General features: G+C 40.7%; 1 protein-coding gene across 1 annotated transcript in view; it reads left to right on the top strand.

Moving 5' to 3' along the window:
- Positions 1 to 696: 696 nt before the first annotated feature.
- PCSK2 (proprotein convertase subtilisin/kexin type 2) overlaps positions 697 to 15,566 on the top strand; it is a 250,255-nt gene continuing 235,385 nt past the window's right edge. Inside the window, exon 1 of the mRNA XM_077160942.1 lies at positions 697 to 1,182. Within this exon, the coding sequence (XP_077017057.1) occupies positions 1,006 to 1,182 (177 nt within the window). The 5' untranslated portion in view covers positions 697 to 1,005. The remainder of the gene's footprint in view (positions 1,183 to 15,566) is intronic.

The following is a 15,566-nucleotide window of genomic DNA, read 5'->3' as shown; positions in this document are numbered from 1 at the left end:
ATTAGCTTTTGGGTCCATCCAGAAGGTTGCTTTCTCCAATTATCCCCGTGCCAGGAAGGGGGTCAAACCTCCCCTGGGATTTGCCCAAAGTGGCGGGAGGAGGGTTAATATTTGTTTTGTTATTGGGAAAAGGAGAGGCAAGTAAGCCTTGCGTGTGTGTGTTTGTGTGTGTGTGTGTGTGTGTGTGAGAGAGAGAGAGAGAGAGAGAGAGAGAGAGAGAGAATGAGAGAGAGAGAGAGAGAGAGAGAGAGATTTTGAGAGCGAGAGGCAGCGGGAAATAAGCAAAGTGGACTAGGGAGAGGCCGGTGCCCCAGCTCCCCTTGGGGTTTCTGAGAGCAGCACACATCGTAATTCCCTTTCCCGAGGTTACAGATTTCCACATACAATGACATCACTTCGGCGCTACCAGCCTGGTTGCAGCTGGGGGGATTTTCCTTCACGCGTGGCGGGCCCAGGCGGAGAGGTGGAGGAGCTCTCCGGGGTGCTGAAAGGGGCGGGGGCACGGGTTCGCCGTGCGGCGCCCCCAGTTAGCAGATGCAGGCAGAGCCTTCCGGGGGCGGGAAAGGGCGGGCTTGGGGGGCCCAGGGCGGGGCCCGCCGCTTCTCCGGTCCTCATTGGCTGTTAGCGGGAGGACGTCACCCAGGCTGGTGCTCTCCTCCAGCCTCTGTGGAATTGGAGCTGAGGAGGAGCTGAAAATGCAGATTTAGCATCCAGCACAGATATACACTTGCTCTTTCTCTCAGATACACACAGCTCCCCACATTCGCACTCCTGCAAGCGAGACTGGCCAGCAAGCAGACTAAACGGCGTCCCCGCCAACCAGATGCTGGAGGAGAATACACATTGATTTCCTGCTTTCCAAGCGCCTAGCCAGTCTCTTTCCTTATCCTAAGATTTTTTAAAAGAAAAAAAAAACAACTATATTTTAATTTGCACCTTCCCCTCGGGTCTCCCGCTCAGCCAGCCTGTACGCCTCCTAGCACCACTTTTCACTCTCAAAGAAAGATGAAGGGTGGCTGTGTCTCCCAATGGAAGGCGGCCGCTGGGCTCCTCTTCTGTGTCATGGTTTTTGCATCTGCCGAGAGACCGGTCTTCACGAGTCATTTTCTTGTGGAGTTGCATAAAGGGGGAGAGAAGGAAGCTCGCCAAGTTGCAGCAGAACACGGCTTTGGGGTCCGAAAGGTAAGGTCTTCCTTGCATTTCGCATATTGTTTCAAAACGGGGGCAGCCCTGCGCAATCTCATTGCAGATTTGCAAGTTTGCTCTTTCTCACGCCATGCAGATATTTTGCCATCGGCTGTTTAACACGACATTGCCTCCGATGATCTCTTACGAGTTATGTAATTAAAATGTCCTTCAGATGGCATTTGTAAGGTCACAAAGAATAATTTATTGCCCTTTGACTTGGTGGAAAAACCAGGCTAACCATTTTCAATCAACGCCGCTTTCCCGGGCTGCTGTCCGAGGTACCAAGTTATCCAGGCTGCCTGAGTTGGAGGGATGAAGTGCTTAACCATTTGGCTTGATGTTGGCTGCTTTGGCGGGGATGTCTCCCACGCCCCATCCCTGGAGAAATAGTAGTTTCCGACCGGCAGGGTTCGAAGCTGGGACACTGCAACTGATCTCTGTGTTCCTCGGGTCCTTATTCGGAAGACTTCCCTTCCAGGGATTTCGGTTCCTTCTCTTTTCCAGGAACAAAGCTCCCTGGCTCCAGGAGACTTTGGAGACGTGAACTGTCTCTCCACAATCCGGGCGGAACTTCAGTTCCCTCGCCCCCGCCCGCCTACCCCTGGAGCACACTCCTGGTTGGTTGACTTCCTAGTTCTCAACTCCCGGCCCTGAGAGCCGGGAGAGGTGGATTTGGAGGGAGATTCCCTACGGAAAGTCGGGGTGTCCTCTCCTGGTGTGTGGGCGGGCAGTCTGGCTTTCCCGCGGGAGCGCCGGGATCCCCATTCCAAAAAGTTGTCAGAGTTCAACTGTTTGGGCAGCTGGATGAGGCGCCCAGCCTTGGACGCCTCGGGACTCCTTAGGGGTCTCCAGGGAAGTCACCGTGGAAGGGGAGAGGAGAGCGCTGGGGGCGGGGGAGGGAGGGGCGCAGTGGGTCAGTGACTGGCCTACTTGCTTTTTTTTGGAACTATCTTGTCAGGAATTCGAGTGTCCTTAGGGGACCTGGCGCGGGGTGGGGTGGAGTGAAGATGCGAAGGATAGCCGAGGCGTGAGGAAGCCATAGGACAAGGGTTGCGGTTTGGCTACCAGAGCTCTGGGTGAATGGAGGCCAGTGGCATCCCGGGAGGCAGATTGAGAGGAGAGAGGCGTGAGATGCGTGGTGGTGCTTTGGGTAGTTGCTTTGGTCTTGCAAAGAGAGCGCGGTTGACCCTCTGGCTCGCTCAGGATTACCACAAGGCTCGTTCTGGTGCACGGGCTCTCCCGCCTCTGTGATTTCGGCCCCTGGTGGGTTTGGCAGCTAGTTTGACAGAGGTCTGGGAGGAGGCTCCGTGTCTGCCAGAGGCGCGCGGGCGGGTCTTCAGTTGAGAACTTGTTGCTCCCGGGAAGCGTGGGTGGAGCAGGGCAGAGAAGGCGCCAGCTGAGCCCGCAGCCGCCGTTGCCCCGGCCCGAGGTCTGGGGACTGTTTCTAGAGTGCTGCCACCCTGTAAACAAACAGACCCTCCTCTTTTCCCCCACCCCAAACTTGGCAAGATTCAGGACGGAGGAGCGATTATAAAATATAAGCCTTATTATTATCTATTACAGGTCACTTTTATATGCTGGACTCTTTATGCTTTCTCATTTAACCTCTTCAACGATGCTGAGGAGGTTATGTTTGTTATGCTATGGTACTGATGAAGAAATTGGTTTCAGCAGGGGACCAAGATAAAAACAGGCAGGATTTAAACCCAAATCTTTCCGAGGAGATACGGGACTCTGTATCCCTTAGTATGAACAACACTAAGCTAGATTATCTGCAGGGTGAGTTGAGCTTCGGGGCAGGCTGAAAGGGGATGCAGCGTAAGGCACTCTACTTCTTGAATAAAGCGCAGAATTACCTGTCTCCCCACCTGCCACCATGCGCTTTTTTTTTTTCATGGGCTGGCTCCAGGAATTGAACCCGGGTCTCCACAGAGCAGTCAAGAATTCTGCCACTGCGCCACCATTGCACCGCCCGGTCATGCACTTTTACCAGGTGTAGGCAAAGGCATTGTGATCAGTAGGTTTCTCTCCTCTTTGCTTCCTGCACTGAAAATATACCCTTAGGAAATGTTCTCAGACACTTCATCAAATCTACGAAAGGTGAAATCAATAATGGATTAAATTAGCAATTCTCCGTCTCCAAGGGATATCATTTTTGCAAATGTTTCAATGAGGGATTCACAGTTTTGATGATGGAATTTGAGCAAGGAGGTATGGCGACAACCCTATCAAACATGAATCACTTCCAGCTACACTTACCTTAAAGCCTCAGGGAGCTTATACTTTGGGGTGAAATCATGGGTGAAAGATACCTGGGCCACTTTGTCCCCTATTCCTTCTTGGAGAGGAGAAAACTGGTTTGGCAGCATAGACTCAAACCTGCAATTCCCACTTGGGAGAAAAAGGCTTCCACCTCACCTCCTCTCTATCTGACTCTCCACAACCTTTCAGATTATACCTTTTAACCAAATCCAGCAATTTTTGCCTTTGATAAGTAAAGTAGAAAGCTGTCTATGGCAAGATACTTCTGTCTGATGAGTCTTTGCATGGTATTAAACCTACCTAGGGAGAAAAAAAAACTTTTTTTTCCCTCACTTGGATCCACATCTCACCATCCTTCAAGACCTAGACTCAAACCTTCCCTGATGCTATGAACCTATGTCACTAACTAATGTGTATGTATATGTCCTAAAAGAATACATTTCTGACCTTTTTTTACTTTTATTGAAGTATAATATAACTTTGGAAAGAGTTTGGCTTAATATATTTTAACAAGCTAAGAACACATGTGTAACCAGTATCCAGATCAAGAAACAAAATATTATCAGCATCCTGTAAGCTCCCCTCCTCTCTTTTGGGTAATTTTCAGTTTTTGACTATTATGAGTAGTATTGCTATGGATATTATTGTAAATGTAGTTTGTTAAACATATATATGCCTAGGGAATACATCTAGGAATGGAATTTTTGAGTCAAAAGATAAGCATACACAAAAAATAAAACTCAAATTTTGGGCGAGTCATGATGGCTCAGCAGGCAGACTTCTTGCCTGCCATACCAGAAACCTGGGTTCAATTCCCGGTGCCTGCCCATGCAAAAAAAAAAAAAAAAAAAAAAATATATATATATATATATATATACACACACACACACACACACACACACACATATATATATGTACATATATGCATACATATATATATATGCATACATTCAGCTTTAGGAGACAGTATCAATTTTCTATTGTGGTGTAACAAATTACCACAAACTTAATAGCCTAAAATAATACAGATTTGTTATTTCAAAATCTGGCACATATTAGCTGAGTCCTCTGCTCAGGGCTTCATAGACTGAGCCAGGCATCTGTATTTACATCTAGAGACACAACTAAGGAAAGCTCCACTTCCAAGCTTATTCAGGTTTTTTGGCAGAATTCAGCTCCTTGCAGTTATAGAAATGAAGTCTTCATTTGCTTTCTGGATGTTGGGCCAGGACTGCTCTCCACTCCTAGAGGTTGCCCTCATGGAGGACCCTTGCCATATGAACCCTCTCATAGGTCCTCTCATCCTTTGAATCTCTTCCTTCAGGATAGGACTTAGTTCCTTTTAAACGGTCATCTGATTAGATCAGGCCCACCCAGGATAATTTCCCTTAATAAGGGAATAATTTGATTAACTCTAAGTCAACTGATTTGGTACCTTAATTACATATGAATAATCTTTCACCTTTGTCACATAGTGTAATCTAGTCACAGGCATAAAATTCATCATATGCCTAGTCTTGCCCACACTCAAGGGAGATGCTTATGTACCAAGGATCAGGAATCCTGGGGGCCCTCTAGGAATTCTGCCTACCATAGATATACTGCAAATTTACATTCCACCAGCAGTTATACCAAATTTACATCATAACAATTTATATTCCCACCAGCAATATGTGAGAATTCAGGTCACTCCACATTCTCACCAATTTTTGACATTTTACATCATTTTCCTTTTAACCATTCTGGTGGGTGGGTAGTACTGTCCCATAATTTTAATTTTCATTTTCTTGATGATCCAGCAGAAACAAAACACGCATGCATATTGGTGATTTGGATATCTTCTAGTATGCGGTAACTAGTTGGATCTTTTGCTCAGTGTTTCTTTGGAGTTGTCTCTTTATTTTAGATCGATAGGAACTCTACCTTTATGGATAGGAATCTTTTGTCAGATATGTATATTTTGAAATATTTACTCCCACTCTTCGGATGGTGCCTTAATATCCCAACAATATCAAATGCAGTTTATATCATTTTATTCTCCTTTGGTCACGCAGCCAGTTGTCAGCTAATTCCAGAAGAGATGTTTAGCAGCATTCCCCTATCCCTCACTTCACACTATTCTAGATACAGATTTAAATGATTTGGAGAATAAAATTAGGATGTAGATTTAATCCTATAAATTTCCAAAAGAATTTCTACATACAAGCCTTTAAGTTACCATAATAACCAAGAGAAAATAGCAGCTACTTTCCCCAGACAAGGCTGCCATGAATCTCTTTTGGACCCCAAATTAATACCTTAGATTGCAGGTCAGAGTCCAAGCTCATCCCTCAAGTCCTCTGGTGAACTAGACTCAAGTGTTCTCTATCTCTTTGGAACTTACATTGCATAGAACCTGTCCCTTTTCCTTGGCACCAGTCACCTGTGTCACAGCACTCACCACACCCAAAGCCCCTCTTAGATGAAGAAAATGAAGAACAGTAACACTGAAAGGTAAAGAGCATGGCATTTGTTGTCAGATAGCCTTGACTGGTTACTAAATCCCTCAGAGGGTCATTGTTATCTTAAAATGATTAATAAAAAAAATACGGTGGTTGTGAAAAATAAATAATATAGTATATCCAAGAAAGCAGTTGTGGTTGTAATTTTGCAGGAGTGACAACAGATTGGGTGAGGGCATAGACATATGTCCCTAGACATAACTGATGAACTGAACTGTCTCAAAGAATTCAATGAATTAAATTCTTTAACTACCACTGTAATTATCTAGGCTGGTCATAATGGCTTTCTTAGGAAATTTGACTAGCTATTTGCCATAGAGAGGAGAATGGAGCACAATTGCCATGATAAATCCCACCCAGGCTTGGGGAAACTCAGACATTTCATCTGAGTTTCCAGTAGCTTTCCAGGTCCACGTCCCATCAATAAGCCACTTAAAGCAGAGGCTAAAGAGCTTATTGTTAAACTCATTTCCTCTTTTTCATAGCAAGACCACATTTCCCAGCCTCTCTTGTACATAAGTGAGACCATATGAAAATTCTAGCCAATGTACATTCAAGCCTGACACATAAAAAGTCCCCATAGATTAATTCTCCAAGTTCTTCTCCTTTCTGAAATGTGATGTTGTTGACAACAGTAGCTTCGGAAGCCAAATATCAAAGATGGCAGAGTCCCAAAGTTCAAGGAGCCTGGGTCCCTGATTTCTGACTTGGAGGACTTCACCCAAGTGAGAAATAAACTGCTATATTATGGCATTGAGATTTGGGGTTTTATCTGTCCAGCAAACTGTGATCCAAACTAAAATATTGACAAATAAGTATTCCTTTTCTTAAGTGGCTGGAATGAACCTCCAAACCTTGCAATCTAACCAAGCCAAACCAGAACAACTAACTTTCTAAGCCTTTTCATATGGTCAACCAACTTTTCAGGTCTTTATGATTTATCTTCTCCAACTAAAATGCAAAATTTCATTCAAATCTCGGTCACTCCCACTGTCAACTAATATATCTTACTATTAATAAGTGCTCAAAATGTGCTTTTCTGATTTGATGAAGACAATTGGACCAAAAGATGATGATTTGGCCATCAGCACAGAGAGAAGGCACTTAAAGAAGCAGTTTCAACAAATTACTCCTAGAGGATTCATTCCTTTATAGACAGCAGTTCAGCTAAGAAATAGAAGTAGGTGGCAAAGAGCAAGGGAGAGCTTGGAAGACTCCTGTGGTTCCCTAAAATTCTCAACTTAGAAATTGTCAGTAGTAAAGTAGATGAGCTCTTTGAGCTGAGAAAATAAAGTCTACAGTCAAAACCTGATCAAACACAAAAGAAGAAAAAAAATACATCTCTTTTTCTCAATTGAGTGACTATATAGCAATCAACTTCTATTTCAAAAGACCTTATTAGTTCTAGATATTATCTTATGGCAAAAGGGAGAATGAATGCTATGTAATTGCAATAATTATATATTCAGCTGTAACTGTGCAAAGAAATTGGGCTTTAAGAATAAACATTTTCCCCCCATTAAAGTGTGGTTGATATTGTTTAGAAACAGTATTCTGTATTCATTACATTTGAGCTCAGATCCATCATTACAAAATGGAAGCCTGTATTGAAACTGCGCTTATTTTTTGAGAGCCAACAATCAAGGAATAGTTCAAAAATATAAGTTAGAGTTAGACTTTCTTTACTAAGATGTAGCTAAAGTCCATTAACTGGCTAAAGTCCACTAATGGTTAGAGATTCAAGAAATTACTACTGTTCTAAATGTAATGGCTATGTATTAATGGATGGCTTCTACATGATGTATATTTAAAAAGTAATAAACTTCATTGACGAATTACTTTGTCACGAAGCTAATTTGAGTGTGACTTTTGTATAATGTTGTGATGTGCTAGAATCCTCTGATGAGAATAGTTAAATATAATAAACTCTTAGTTTGGGAGTGAATCAGCAACAATGCAGACTCCTCATTTTCTGACATAAAGTGAAAAAGACTTGAGAATGTTATAGGATGTTGTTTCTCCATTAAGAATTGACAAGGCAGTGAAGAAATCTGCAGGATCCTAGAGTTGATCTTTATTTTAAATTTGTCACTGACTTCCATAAATATCCAATTCTTCTCCTAGATTTTCCTAAATAGATTCATTTAATGCTCACTTTACGTCAAAGGAGAAAGATTTCAAAAAAAAAGATGAATGACATATAGAACCATTAATTTGGGAACATCGAGAACATAAAAATACATTAAAGTATAAAACGTTGGTAAAATATTGTAATTAGAGAAAATAGTTTTGACCTGGAATACTTGTGTTTCATTATTCTAAAACTGTAACATAAGATAAGGGTAAGGAAATTCATTGTCAGCCTTGTTTTCTATGTGAACACAATGCCAGCCAAAACTAAACTTACAAGGAATACTTGTTGAATGATCCAATTTATGCTGATGTCAATTTCTTAGCCAATTGAGCATTTTTCCTCTTATAATTTAAACAAACAAACAAAAATGTGACTTCATCCATCTGAGAGATAGCAAACATCTCAATGTAACAACAATATTTTATACATTGTGGCATTTGTGAATGAAAATATTCAATTTGTTAAAAATCCCTGAGTACAGGGAAAGTATATTGACTTTATTAGTCTTGAAAAAATTCCATATCCTCATTATTTTTTAAATCAAGCAATAACAGAAAGGAACAGAAGAAAGTATTTTTTTTAATTATCTCAGGTTTTTGTTACTAAGAAGTAATAATTAACAGCATTAAGAACTTAATTTCAGATATTTCTGTAAGAATGTGTATAGAAAGAAGAGAGGTAAGCTAGTTAGATATGTTGTTTTACAGAACTGAGATCACATTATACATGTTATTTTTTTATTTTATATTATTTAATTTAATTATTTTAGAGTTTAACAGAAGAGAAGGAAAACTAAGAAAACTGTCCAACATCAGATAAATAGGTCACACAAAAGATTATTTTCCAATAGCCCTTATTAAAATTAAGAAAAAAAATTACTGTGTGCAATACTTAGTAGTTTGTGGTTATACATTTTATATATAAATGGTTTATATATGTTTTAGTTTCCTAGGCAACTCCAACAAATACTATGAAATGGGTCAGGCTAAACAATGGGAACTTATTTATTCATGGTTTTGAGGCTAAAAGAAAGTCCAAATCAAGGCATCATTGAAGCAATGATTTCTTCCCAAAGACCTGTGTTCTGGGGCTGTCTGTTGGCAATCTTTGGTTCCTGTTACATGGCAAGGCAGATGGTAGCATCTCCTGCTCTCCCTTCTCTTCCGAGTTCCACTGAATCTCAGCTTCTTGCTCCCAGTGGTTTCTCTCTGTCTGTCTCTGTTTCTCTCTCATCTCTCTGAATCTCAGTCTATTTAAAAAGGACCCCAGTAATAGGATTAAGGCCCATCCTGACTGATGTGGACCTTGCCTTAAATGAAGTAACCTCATCAAAAGGTCCTACTTATAATGGTTTCATACACACAGGAATGGATTACATTTAGAACATGTTTTCCTAGAGTACATACAGCTTCAAACCATCACAATTTATAAAGGTTTCATGTATTTAATTATATGTCAATTATTTAACTACCTGTTTCAATTTTAGTGAGTTATTGGTTCAATGCTTTGAAAAAAAGGGGAAATTAACACCCTAACACTTCCTCTCACCTCCCCTAACCCCACATGCCAATGTTTGTTTGGTATATATCACTGTTTTTCTATTAGGTTACCTATAAATATTAACCTTCTGCTTGTAACTATAATTTATAGCTGTTTATGTTAGTTCTATATTGAAGTTGCTTTCAAGTTCATCACGAACACTTTTACCAGAGCTTCTTCAATCTCAGATCTTCATTTTCATTCATCTCTTGGTTAGCTGTGTTTAATCAACAAGTGAAGAGATTAGCCTAAGCATGAAAAGGGAACTCCTCTCTCTCCGAGATTAAAGGGACAGGAATGGGCAAATAAAGTTCACAGAGGAGGATGTGGTGGAAGTATGACCTTAAGAGTTGCAATTAATTCCAATTACTAGAATTGGCAAAGCCAATGCTTAGAGTGAGGGAAAAGGAAATGAGATAGGAGCTTCAAAGCAGACAAAATTTCAGGTACTACTAATGGGAATGAAAGAAAGCTGACAAAGGACAAAAAATAACTTACAGGAAGCACTGAGGGACCTGGTAGGAGAGACTGAATTTATAGTTGTATCAACAGAGTGATTTTTCTTACTCATCAGACTAAAGTGGTGGTGAGGGGGGAGAGAAATTGAGTATTCAAAAAATGGAATATCAGTGAAATAGAAGAATAGGAAAATTAGAAAAAAAATAGTGAAAGCTAAAAAGAAGAGAGCCATGGTTAGTGAATGAAGTGTTAAAGGTCAAGAGTCCAAAAATTAAACACTTCAGATAATGATAAAGTCTAGGTTGGGCGCCATGGAAATGGGTTGCCAAACTTAAAAAGAGGTGAAGGTAGTTAAGGAACTGAAAACCAAATGCACAGCTTTCATCCATATACACCTCATTCAAGCCACAGCAGTAGATAGCATAGCCAAGGAAGAGTGTTGAGGGTAAAAGGAGAAAAGGGGTCTGTTTTAGTTTTCTGTGCCAGTGTATCCATACCACAGGCTAGTCTGCTTAAAAACAGGAATTTACTGAGTCATAGTTTTGGAGGCTAGACATGTGATATCAAGGTATTAGGAGGGCCACTGTTCTAGTTTGCTAGCTGCCAGAATAAAATATACCAAAACTAGAAAGGCTTTTAAAAAGGAGAATTTATTAAGTTGCAAGTTTATAGTTCGAAGGCCATGAAAATGCCCCAGTTAAAACAAGGCTATAGATATGTCCAATCTAAGGCATCCAGGGAAAGTTACCTTGGTTCAAGAAGACCATTAATGTTAAGGGTTTCTCTCTCAACTGGAGAGGCACATAATGAACATGGCAATGTCTGCTAGCTTCCTCTCCAGGCTTCTTGTTTCATGAAACTCCCCCAGGAACGTTTTCCTTCTTTCGCTCCAGAGGTCTCTGGCTGCATAGGCTCTCAGGGTTCTCATGGCTCTGTCATCGTTCTCTCATCATTCTGAAGCTTTTTCCAAAATGCTTCCTCTTTTAAAGGATTCCAGTAAACTAATCAAGACCCACCTAGAATGGGTGGAGTTACGTCTTCCTCTAATCAGAGGTTAATACCCACAGTTGGATGCGTCACATCTCTGTGAAGATAATCTAATCAACTTCCCAACCTACAGTGCTGAATAGGGATTAAAAGAAATGGTTGTCTCCACGAGATGGATCAGGATTAAAACATGGTTTTATAGGGTACATAATCCTTTCAAACCAGCACAGCCATGCTTTCTCTGAAATCTATAGCAATCTGGTGGTGGCTTAGCAGCAATTCACAACTCAATCTATGCCTCCATCACAGGGCCATTTCTCCCCCATCTGTGTCTTCCTCATTGTGTCCAATTTTTTCTGCATATAAGGACACAAGTCTTATTGGATTAAGGCCTTCCCTGATTCAGGTATCTTAACTCATAGGCTCTTCTAAGCTCCTTTTACAAATGGGTTCACATCCACAAACTGCCAAACAGGGATCAGGTCTCGAACATGTCCTTGTGGGAGACATGAAGACAATCTATAAGGACAAAATCTTGGAAAACTTTGGACATGGAGGGGAAAAGAACAGCCAGGAAAGAGACTGAACTTGGAATGATGTTGTAGGTAGAGGAAAAGAATCAAGAGAGTGCAGGGAAGTGAAAGGAAAGGAGGCAAGGGTTAAGAAGTGATGGGGCAGCCATGGTACTGGTTTTGGAGATGGCATCATTATTAAAATTAGAGAAGTCACCTCCATACATTGGATGGGAAGTATGTTAGTTTGGGTTCTCAAGAGTTGGCCCTGAGACAAGGATTTAAAGGCAAGTGTTTATTTGAGTAGTAATTTTGGAAAACACTGATAGGAGGATGGAGAAAAGAGACACAGAAGGAAATGCAGCAATAAAAGGTTAAAGAGAAAGTTGTCTCTATGGGTACCTGAAACTGACACCCACTAGGGAGATGCTGGGAGCCGATCTGGAACAGTTCCCTCAGAATTATGCTGCTTTAGGGTTAAAGGAACAAGATATTTATTCAGACATTGATTAATAATTGATAGTTACTCCTTGGTGATACTAACTCTCAAGCATTTTTGACCTGGCACATGCTCAGGTAGAGCAGAATTTGTAAGTCCAGAGAAAACTTTGATACAGAGAGATGCAGAGGCCAGCATTCAGGTAATGATAAGGCTCAGGGATTTGAGCAGGAAAATGATAGTGTCTGCTACAAGAAAGAGGCCAGATTTTGAAAGACTAGCAGAAAGTATAATGAAGTAGATGTATCAAGTGTAGGCAATTCCTTCAAGACGTGCTGTGGTAAATGAAGGGCTAGGAAAGCATTATTACAGGGAGAGACTTTGATGTGAGTTTAATGATTTTCATGAATAACGGTTTCTAAACTCTTTCAGACCACTTGGATATGGCCACTCCACCAAAACATTGTGAGATACCTGCCTAATTGGGTCTCTAATATTCTGACTGGTTTATCCAGAGTCATTTACATTTTGACAAATAGCAAGTGCAATTATGGAATTACAGTCGGTCAGAACAGGAAGGGATCTTAGAAAGCTCTTAGTCTAACCTCTTCATTTTATACACATGGCAAGGGAGATCAAACACTATGTTTATGTCCTTAAATATTTGCAAACAGCTTTAAACCTTGTTGCTTACTGATGTGGTTCAAATGATGCATTGAGAGTCATTGTATCAGGTTTCCATACTGAGTCAAACAGAGAACTGTACTGAGATTCCTATGAGTGATTAACTTCATAAACCAACTGGCCTGACCATGCCAGTTCACTTCAGGTCCTCCTAGTCTGATTTTCCCCTTCTTACCCTTAAAATTTTTGTGAATTCCAAATAAAACTATTCATAGATTCAGGAATTCTACAACCACCACCTATTTGATTTACATTTAGTGAAAGATAGAATAGGAATTAATGTTTCTTTGCCCCTCCGTGGCTAAGACAATGCTATACATTCAGTGAGCACCTAATAAATATCAAAATAAATGATTGGAAAACATTCTAAAGGCTTAGCACTATCATTATCATTACATGCTCACTGAATGACAGGCAGATGCATCGTGAGATGCTGCAATCAGGAAGACCAAACACATTAAGAAATATTATATGAATGGCCTAATTTGTGCCTGTGTTAGATGGCTTTCATTAATTAATAGCCTACAATTTTTGACTTAATGTTTAATTAAGAAGCAAGTGACAGAGAAGAATAAGATGACCCACAAATCTTATCCTTCTATGTCCTTAGTGGGTTCACTTCGGTTAGAGAGAAAAATAAATTTCATTACATGGTTATTCATTATCTTCAAAGATGGAAGTTGAAACATAAGAAGGTAGTTGACATCCATGATTTAATACTAGTTAGTTCTTACTGATTGTATTTCTAGGTACTGTCATCAAAGAGTAGAGGACTAAGAGAGACCTTGTGGAGTCTAAAATGTGGGAAGAAGGATGAATACAAAGCTATTGTTCATCTCTTGAAGTCCAAAAGCAGGGCCATGGAGGGTGAAAGTAGAGCCATAGAGAGTTCTGGGTCTTCAATGAGGCTTGACATGAACCAAAATTTGGACCCAGCAGTTGAAGCCAAAAATAAACCACCTCAGCCATTCACTGGAAAGGACCAACAAAAAGTTTTAGAAGTAAAAACCAAAGGACAAAGAGGCCAACAAGAACCACAGTCATATCAGGTGAAAGTATGGAAGCAGAAGAACAGCTGATGTATTCAATAAACATTTAGTGAGTACATTTAAGAAACAGGTATAATGCCAGATGTGAGACAAGGATTTGAGTACAAGTAGGAAATGGGGGTTCAATCCCATTGGTCAAAGCAAAGTTCCAAGAGATACAGGAGTGATCAAACCCAATGCACAAACACTGTTCAAGTCTTTGCTTGTGTCACATTTGCTAAGTCTCATCAGCCAAAGCAAGTCATGTGGCAAATCACAGAGTTAATGTAGGAGGGTTCTAATCAAGAGAATGAATACAGGGAGCCATGAACAAAATAAGTACTGTTACTGCAACATTCTACTGAAGAACTGTGCTGGTTCGAAAAGATTATATACCCTAGAAAAGCCATGTTTTAATTCTGATCCATCTTGAGAGGCAGCCTTTTCTTTTAATCCCTATTCAGCACCTTAGTAGGAAATTTGTCAAGGAGATGTGGCTCCACCCATTCTAGGTGAGTCTTGATTAGTTTACTGGGATCCTTTAAAAGCGGAAACATTTTGGAAAAAGATTTAGAGCTATGAAAACCACAAGAGCCCACACAGCCAGAGATCTTGGAGATGAAGAAAGAGCATGCCCCTGGGGGAGATTCATGAAAAAAGAAGCCTGGAAAGAAAGCTAACAGATGTCACCATGTTTGCCATGTGCCTTTCCAGTTGAGAGAGAAATCCTGAATGTCATCAGCCTTCTTGAACCAAGGTCTCTTTCCCTGGATGCCTTAGATTGGGCATTTCTATAGTAGCTCTGCTTTAATTTGGACATTTTCACGGCTTTAGAGCTGTAAACTTGCAGCTTTCCCTTTTTAAAAGCCGTTTTTAAAAGCTGTTCTGTTTCTGCTATATCACATTCCAGCAGCTAGCTAACTAGAACAAAGACCTTCTAAGACATTGTTTAGAACACCTCTGAAATGTCTCACCAATGGCTGAGGAAAGTGGGATATTCAGCCACCAGCTCCCATCCCTCATTGTTGAAGGACATTAAATCCATGGCAATTCTGTCTTCTCCAAGCAGAACAAGATACTTCTAAATACACAGAACACCTTAGGGAAAGAGATGCATGAATACATACTGTCTACAGGCAACATCTAGGATGGATCAAGAGGATGCAGACAGGGCATGAACATCATCCTCTACACAAGTGACATGAAGTTAGATAAAGTGCAAGTTCTGACCTCAAGAAGATCACAGATGAGAATCCTGTGTAAACATCTAGAGGACTGGACAATACATTTGTGATAGACTTATAATATAGTACATATGAGGCAATGGCTAACATATGGGAGTCTTCAAAGAGTAGACATTGTAGAACTGAGGTGAATGTTTAGAGGCTCGTATGTTGAATAACTTAAGAGAAAAGGGGATTTATAGAGGAAAGCACAGCATACAGCATATGCAAAGTAGTGTAATAGAGCATGGGGGAGTAGAATGATTGTAAGTAGTTTTCTATAGCTAGACTCTGAGAAAGACTGGGATATGAGGCCAAAAAGGTGGACTGGGACCAGTTCATAAGGGGTCATTCATGTCACTCCAAGAAGTTTAGATTTTGCATGTAGGTAGAAGGGAGTCATTGAAAGATACTTGTAAGGTATGAAAAAGTAACCATATAGAAGAAACTCTATGCTTTCAAGTTGAGCTACTAGTGAGTGACCCTAGTGTACATGATGGGTAGATCATTTCCCTAATACTCCAAATAAATAATCTTTTTCTTGAATTTTTGTTTCTGGGATAATATATTGAAAATGTGCCTGAGGTTGAAAAGAAACTTGTGAGTGAGG

The sequence above is a fragment of the Tamandua tetradactyla genome, chromosome 1 (genome assembly GCF_023851605.1).
Source record: "Tamandua tetradactyla isolate mTamTet1 chromosome 1, mTamTet1.pri, whole genome shotgun sequence".
In the NCBI taxonomy this organism is placed as follows: Eukaryota; Metazoa; Chordata; class Mammalia; order Pilosa; family Myrmecophagidae; genus Tamandua; species Tamandua tetradactyla.
The sequence above is the reverse complement of the archived record's forward strand: the minus strand, read 5'-3'. Positions and strand labels throughout refer to the sequence as shown.